The sequence below is a fragment of the Etheostoma spectabile genome, chromosome 16, assembly GCF_008692095.1.
Source record: "Etheostoma spectabile isolate EspeVRDwgs_2016 chromosome 16, UIUC_Espe_1.0, whole genome shotgun sequence".
Taxonomy (NCBI): Eukaryota; Metazoa; Chordata; class Actinopteri; order Perciformes; family Percidae; genus Etheostoma; species Etheostoma spectabile.
The window spans coordinates 5,558,553-5,567,309 of NC_045748.1; the positions used below are offsets into that span (position 1 = coordinate 5,558,553).

The 8,757-nt window shown below is 40.6% G+C and overlaps 1 protein-coding gene across 1 annotated transcript in view; it reads left to right on the plus strand.

Moving 5' to 3' along the window:
• Positions 1-8,757, plus strand: part of grin3a (glutamate receptor, ionotropic, N-methyl-D-aspartate 3A) — a 57,912-nt gene that overhangs the window by 21,335 nt on the left and 27,820 nt on the right. Inside the window, exons 3-5 of the mRNA XM_032539610.1 lie at positions 5,331-6,000; positions 7,029-7,412; positions 8,232-8,377. Coding sequence (XP_032395501.1) covers positions 5,331-6,000; positions 7,029-7,412; positions 8,232-8,377 — 1,200 coding nt within the window. The remainder of the gene's footprint in view (positions 1-5,330; positions 6,001-7,028; positions 7,413-8,231; positions 8,378-8,757) is intronic.

Genomic DNA, 8,757 nt, shown 5'->3' on the forward strand with positions numbered 1-8,757 from the left:
TAACGATTCTGATTGGTTTAGCAGGAAGGTGAACGTCTCCAACAGCTGATTCGAGTTAGGTAGAGCATTGATTAAGAGGTTCGGGATTTACACTGAAATCTTTTTAAACAGGAGAGACTAGTTGCATATATGCAACAGTTATACACACATGATAAAATATACATTTATTAGGACAACAGCTGAATTGATTTAAGAGTGCATCAAATAATAGTAAGGTCTTCCTGAAAGAATTTACGCTGAGCCACATTTTTATTGAAGCCTTTTTTACATGTATATTTCACAAACAAGGTAATCAAAGGAACAGACATACAAAATCAGAACCCCTCACCAACCCCCACCCTCAACCCTGTTACAGTTAGAAAAAACAAAATAGATACAAAAAGGACAAAAAGCTTTTTAACTTAAGAACTTTAACACCATGACTCTGATTCCCCACTGGGCACGTCTGTGCTGCGTTCTGGTTTTGTTCCGTCCTCCGCAGTACCATATCGGGAGCGTCTCTGAAGAGAAGGATCTTGCTGTCCGACTCCCAAATTATATTGTTTCTGGTGTTGTCCTTAAAAAAAACATCTGTGATGTTATGTTATGTTTTTCAACCTTCAATAACCTATATATATTGTAATGAGTTGTGTACTTACAGTATACCAAACGTTTCAACAATGGTAAAACCCAGAAAAATCTGTCATTTCATTTAAGGACATGGTCCTTGTTCTTTGGTCACCCTCACCAGTTTATGGTGTTGTATCCCCTTTGCGTATGGGTCTGGTTGTCTGCCAGAAGTTGTCATGAATTTACTTTTCATGCAGTTGTCAGCCACATTTGTACAATAGACTTCATAGATCTTGGTCGTTTTTAACTCTGTTTTAACCGGATGAAGATTTTAAGTAATTGACCAGCTGAGCAAAGGTTAGCGGCAGCTCAGCTCCAGATCCTTCCCCCGGTGTGCCACAAATCAATTGAAAAACACAGATTTTTAACATGAAACTAGGTTTTTTAACCGATTTATTTTACCGGGGAGCCCTCTGCGGAGGAGAAGACATCAGCGGATAATTCGTCATTATAAATTACTTCAATAATGCCATTGCTCCGTCTTTTGTTCTTTTGAGTGAGAGACCCCTAGCAACAAAACTACATATTGTGCATCAAGAGTACACAGTGGAGAAAACTTTTCTTTGTGAGTGATTTTACCAACATTTGCGTAGTTGGATCTTAAACAAAGCATCATATTTAATAAAAATATTGCATGTCTTTCTATCTAAATGTGTTAAGTTATTAGCAACTATACAGTGGGGTTCAAAAGTTTGGGCACCCCAGGTTTTTATAAATTTATATTAATATGCATAAAGAAGCCAAGAAAAGATGGAAAAATGTCCAAAAGGCATCACATGACAGATTAGACATTCATATAATATGTCACAAAAGTTAGAGTTTATTTCCAGATATAACAGAAAACAAAAAAATGGCATCTGCAAAAGTGTGGGCACCCTGCAGAGTATATCCCTTTTTGTTTTCTTTTAATTTGAAAGTGTAAATGATGGAAATAAAATCGAACTTTTTGTGACATATTATAAAAATGTCTAATCAGTCATTTGATGCCTTTTGGAGATTTTTCCATCTTTTCTTGGCTGCTTTCTGCACATTTAATAAATTTTTTCACCTGGGGTGCCCAAATTTTCGAGCCCCACTGTAACTACAATTTAGTAAAAAGTAGAGTATTTCCCTATTGTAGCAAAGTAAAAGTATAAAATGGTAGTATTCAAGTAAAGGTCAAGCCCCTCATAACTGTAAATGTGTAGTTACGTTCCACTATAGAACAGGAAGTAACTGACTCCAGACTGTGAAGGTAAAGCAATGTTCTGGTTTCTAGACTATACCTGACTTCACAAATATTCTACGTCATCACACACAGCACCAAGCAAACCAGTCTGATAAGAGCAAATCAATAGTTCATCAATGTCTATGGAGCCAACAAGGATTGAGCCCGGCTGTAATGAGTACCCAGGATTTCTGATTATGTGAGTGGAGTGACAGCAATTACTGCTCCACAGTCAGTGTAATCACTCCACTCGGCAGAGTTTTCTACTCACTGCACCCTGCCTGCTCCACATTCATGCATGACAGAAAATGGTCCATCAAATCCCTTAAAAAGAGCTCCATGAGAAAATCCACATGTACACTCACAGCACTTATATTTATATTTTTTCACTTAACATTTCTATTAGTGTTTGTTGTAGCATGTCATGTTTGTTGAACTAGTGGTATAGAGCAATGTTAGAGTGACCTTTGAGTGAAAGAGAGCATCCCTGACTTTCTAAGATGCGGTTTTCAGCTGCAGGCAAAATCACGAAACTCAGCTCCTCTTATACGACGCTACTCTGCAGACATACCCTGCTTGTCTGAAACGGTCTGTCACTTCACATTCCAACAATAATACACACTAAAATTGTATTGTCTTGACTAAACACGAAATATTAACTAGTACAATATATGCCCTTTTTAAATCAATGTGACATTTCACCTTGAACATGCTACAGACTGTGCGCTGTCAGGAATGTGTAGGAGCATGGCACTTCCATTGTGTACGAGATAAAAAAGACACTCCCCAAGTAGCTTAACATCTACAAGCCGCAGTAAAGACACTGACCTTCAGACAAACTAGTTGAGCTGTCAGGTTGACTTACCACCGGTTAAAGATGTAGGAAAGTAGACAAGGTGGTGGAAAAGGGATTTTTTAAACTGTGAGCAAGGTGACATGAAAGAGACATGTCTAAAAGGTTACATCATTTACGTCATTACCTCCTGAAGTCATTTTGAGAGGTGTAGGATGGATGCCTGCTTCTTTCTTAGATCCAAACATATCCATTCCAGTGTGTTTTTGTGTGTGTGTATGTGTGTGTGTGTGTGTGTGTGTGTGTGTGTGTGGTGTGTTGCTTTGGTACTGACACTCTCAGACAGCCAGTAGCATGGCTCAGTGAAAGAGATGGCGTAATCACTGGACCATGGTCTGTCTTATCCTGTCTCTCTCACACACCACACACACACACACACACACACACACACACACACACACACACACACACACACTCACTAACAAACTCCAGACAGCCACTGAGGACACCTAGATAATACACCTATCCGGTGCTAGTGTTACACCCTTAAATTGGGATTTTTGTATAAACCATCCAAGGGTAAAATATAATCGTACATTTAAGCCTGTAAATCCTAGCTACAGGAATCCTAACATTTCTGGAAAAGGTGGTTTTCTTATTGGCAATTTTAGAAAAAAAAAGCAAGCCAGCAGAAAACTTCTTCAGCAGCTGTCCATCTTGCCGTTAACTTGACATGTTATCTTTCTGCCTGCATAAATAAGATATGATATATACATCGATACAAGTCACTTCATTCAAGAAGATCTTCAACAAATGTACAGTGAGAGGGTCATGAAGTTTCAGATTTTGTCAACCATAGTCTGAATTTTAAGCAAAACTGCAGCATTGGTTGTTTTTGGTCATGTTTAAATGCCTGCAAGGACATACTTTTGTACAGAAGTCTGAAGCAGTGTAGCGTGATGTTGTCAGGACATTTTTCTACATTTACAAAAGTCAGAATTAGTGTAGTGTGATGTTGTCACAGCAAAGTCTCTCAGGGAGCGGGCTGCAGTGGACAGATGAGTCAACAAAGCATGTGGCTTTGATAAGTAAGACTGTTTGCAATTTATGTTTTCCTTTTTAACTCATGACCACAATCTTTCAGTTACTATAAACCAGTAATTTCAAAATTTAAGATTAAGATTTTTTAATCAAGATTTAAACACAAAATTAGAATGGAAACACTACTTTTAAGATTCATTGTATTATTGTTTTTTTGTCAAATGGCCTTTTGAATGGGAGTGCGGGGGCACTACTATGATAGTATCAAAATGTCTATTTTTTAAAACACTAAGAAGGCTCGACACAACATGAAACTTTGCTCGGAGGATCACCAGGGGGCTCTACACATGAACTCCAGCATTGAGAACATTGTTTATGTACACAGACTTTACTAAAAAGAAGAAAAGAAGTTTTGAACAACTCACTTTAGCAGTTGTTTACGCTGTCCGCCATCTTGTCAGTTAAAAAGTGTTGTTCTCCAAATGTGATTGAACGGACTCCATAGGAGGAAATATAATTCTTTTAGGAGGCTCCTTTTTTCAACTACAAGGTCAATATTGTTTTTCACTAACGACAAAAAAATTATCCGTGCATTTATATGGAACTAAGCTTTAGGAGCTTTCCATTTTTACTCTCCTCCCTGTTACGTTGCATTTGGAAATCGACTCTTTTGGACTGGCGAGATTTCAGCGACCGGAAACACCAACAGCTAAAGTGAGTAGTTCACAACCTTTCTTTTTAGTAATCTATGTGTACACAAACAACAACAATGCTTTATAACTTAACATTAACATCTGCCCTCCGGTTTAGATGGCATCGATGAGTAACGTTGGGGTGGCAGTAGCTCACTCCGTAGGGCGTTGGGTTGGGAACTGGAGGGTTGTTGGTTCAAGTCCCAAGTACAAATCGGTAGCTTGACAGATGCCAGTTCACCTCCTGAGCACTGCCTTGTGCTCTAGAGCAAGGCACCGTATCCCCACCCCCACCGCTCAGGGCACTGGCACCCCACTCATTCTGACATCTCTCCATTTGTGCATGAATAGGTCCTGAGCGTGTGTGTGTGTATTTTAGCCCTGTGTGTAGTGATTACTTACAAAAACAGAGTGTAAATTGTAATTTCCCCACTGGGGATCAATAAACACTATAAATAATTTTAAAAAAGTAAAAATTATCATTCAGCCTAATATAATTCCCTTTGCAGCAGTGATTGCAGCTATCATACTAATTCCACATACATCAAAATGTCTGGTATATTGAGGGATGCAACTATTTATGACGCTGGTCAAATGCATTTTCTTATCATAGAGAATAGTGACAAAGCTTTGAATGCTTAAACCCATTTCAGTTTGATGTCCAACAACATCTTCATTATGAAGAAAGCTATTTCAAACTTCAAATTACGGTTGTAACCGTACACCACACCACACATTCAATTAAACAATAAAAATATCTAACTTTGTTTTGGTTTTCTTTTCATACTTTGGACTATTGTCCGCAGTTTCAGTTTAAGTTGTAGGACACACCTACAAGGAAGGACAACCTTATGTGGAGATCCTGTGTGTATAGGTCAACTTAAATGATGTCCTCCTCTTACTCTTCTGCTATCCTGTTTCTTGCTCATCCTCCTTCAACTTCTCCTCCTTTTCCCCCTTTTTTTCTCTTTCCCTTTATTCCCCTCAGATTTCTATCCAACACATCATTTGAGGGCCAGACCGGTTTTATATCCAGAGACACTCACAGCCAGAATGTCATCTCAGAGGCCCATCACTACATCTGGTCCCTCCAGCTGGACCCCCTAGGCCAGCCAACCTGGACCCGCCTGGGACGCTGGCACAGAGGGAACGTTCTGATGGACCAGCGGGCCTGGCCAAGCTATCAGGGATCTGGAGGTGGAGGAGACTGGCGCCGATCCACACGGCTGCACATGCGGGTGGTGACGCTGGTGGAGCACCCGTTTGTATTCACCCGAGAGGTGGACGGGGACGGGTTGTGTCCCGCGGGCCAGCTGTGCCTCGACCCGCTCACCAATGAATCTTCGGTTTTGAAAGGATTTTTCCAGAACCTTGCGGGACACAACCATTCTGTTCCCACAGATCTGAAGAAGTGTTGTTATGGTTACTGCATTGACCTGCTGGAGAAGCTGGCAGAGGACATGGGCTTCACTTTCGACCTCTATATTGTAGGAGATGGGAAGTATGGGGGGTTCAAGAATGGTCGCTGGACAGGATTGGTGGGGGATCTGCTCAGTGGCGCTGCCCACCTGGCAGTGACATCCTTTAGCATCAATTCGGCCAGAAGCCAAGTCATTGACTTCACCTCGCCCTTCTTCTCCACCAGCCTGGGAATACTGGTCAGTACTGCTCTCTCTCTCTTCCTCTTCACTTCTTTTTTTCCTCATTTGATACAGATTTTTTTCTTTTTTTCCTCATTTGACACAGATTTTTTTCTTTTGTTTCTTTAAACGTCTTATATGTCTTAGTCCTGTGACTATTTGACCCCCATGCTTCACCGCTCTCTGTCAATGACCTCATCTCAACTCTCTGTGCTTGGTATGCTGCTGGTCAGTATCAATATAGCAGTGTTTTATACCTGCAAGCTCTACGTTATTGGATTCTGATGCAATTCCCCATATGGGTGCAGACTGGTAAGTGGACGGCTATGTGGTCGACCCTATTACTACAATTACTGTACCTAGTCTCCCCGGCTGACAGGTAATCCCTCTCCCCTCTGTTCCTCTTAACATGCCACTACAGTGGGAGATGTTCTGATTTATTTACAATAGATGTTTCTTGTATTGTCTATGGTATATGTCCCTCCTTTATCTGTAAGTATCTCTCCCTACCACACCATCCAACACCAGTGTCTCAAATAGCCCCTTTACCAGTAGATTTGCATTTGAAACCAGTACTCCGTTGGATAATGAAGAAAATGATCGTTGACCTTCTGAATTTGTAGCTTCCCTGTGTGAACTGTTTTGTGTTTATTCGTATCTAGCCTGCTCCCAACATATTACATCATAATGCTTCTGTGACGTTTTGTGAGATTGTTTCATTTCCTAGTCTAATTGTCAAAACAAGCAAACAACCTATGTATAGCATTCATCAAATTTAATGAATTTCTTATGAGTAAAAAACCAAACACCTTACTCAACGCTGAAACAGCCGTGGCACATAACCCAACAAAAAGGTAATCCTGTATATACCAGGCATACTGTGAATACTCTCCGATTTCCATCCACACCTGTTTTTTTGATTGTCCAGGCCTAACCCCACTGAAGCCTGTAAAACATCACTATCTTATAACACTAATTTCATACTATCAAAGTAATGAAAGTTTTCCAATCCTGTATCGCCCCCTCCCATCCCCACTTCTGCCCAGGTTCGTACCCGCGACACAGCTGCACCCATTGGTGCCTTCATGTGGCCTCTTCACTGGTCCATGTGGCTAGGCATCTTCGTCTCCCTCCACGTTACCGCCATCTTCCTCACCTTGTATGAGTGGCACAGCCCGTTTGGTATGACGCCACGTGGACGCAACCGCGACCGGGTGTTCTCCTTCTCCTCAGCTCTAAACGTGTGCTACGCCATTCTCTTCGGGAGAACAGTGGCCATCAAGCCGCCAAAGTGCTGGACAGGCCGCCTGCTGATGAACCTCTGGGCCATCTTCTGTCTGTTCTGTCTGTCCACCTACACTGCTAATCTAGCTGCCGTCATGGTCGGGGAAAAGACCTATGAACAACTGTCAGGGATACATGACCCAAAGGTACAGAAGTCAGGAAAGTGCAACACTACAAACAACGGCAGTTTCTAAAGTTGGCGTTTGAAGTGTGGTTTTGAAATTGACTAGGTTCCATTTGTAATTCTGTTACACCGTTTTACACCAATTTTTGTCTGTCTTTGCAAAGATGGTTGTTGAGTCTCTCAAGTTCAGGCTGTTGTGGAATTATTCTTTTGTTTATATCCTTGATGTACACTTGACATTACTGCAAACCGGAGGATTTGGTATCTTTTCTAAATTTTAGAAGTGCCCTTGTGAAAGTAAGTCTTTTAGACTGAATGTAATTATTAGACCACTTTAGGAAGGGCAATTGACGTAATGTAATTGATGCTTTTGCCAACTCTCAATAAAACTCTTCAACACGTCATCCCTGGGGGGTAGATGAGGACTAGAGACACACAATACTACAATAAGGGCAACCGGCACGACTGGGTCATATTTACAAAAGCTGCACATTTTGTTTTTGTTTTTCCCATCTTGTATATACTTAAATATTTGTTTCTACATTCTTATATTTTTATCTTATATTTGTTATTATATTATAATTATTTCATGTATATTCTATGTATGTATATTTTGTGTGCTGCTGTAACACTGTAATTTCCCATTTTTTTGGGATCAATAAATATCTATCTATCTATCTATCTATCTATCTCTGAATGCAGGGATATTGAGAGTCAAAAATGAAAAGAGAAAAGAAATTAGTATAGAGTTTCACAGGAGCTCAATATTAATCAGCAATAATGTTTTTTGAAGGCATTTTAAAGGCCATGCTAAGATGGCTTTGTTTCTTCTTTTCTGCAGTTGCACCATCCCTCTCAGGGATTCCGATTCGCCACAGTGAGAGAAAGCAGCGCAGAGGACTACCTCAAGAAGAGTTTCCCTGAGATGCACGATTACATGAGAAGATACAATGTCCCGGCAACACCAGATGGAATACATGAGCTCAAGTAAGATAGTTCACAAACTTCACGCTCCACTGTCATATGGCCTCTGATATACTCTAAACTATCCGACCAGTCATCTCGTCCTTTCATCATTCCCTGAATATTAACTTTTCACATATTGAAAAAGAACTTCTTCATCTTTGAAAAAGAATGGAATGTAAGTTGTGTTTCCAATAAAAAAAATCTGTCATTCTCCAACACAAGCCAGCCAGTTTGCATTCAGATCTCGCCCTCCTCCTAACCCTGCCATTGCTGTCATCCTAAGCTGCTTCGACATTCAACTGGCATCCCTTGGAGCAAAACAGAATACAGTGCGAAAAAGCAGCTGAATGCAAGGCCCAGGCAGAGGACACAATTTGAATGGATGAAACCATTTTTTTTTT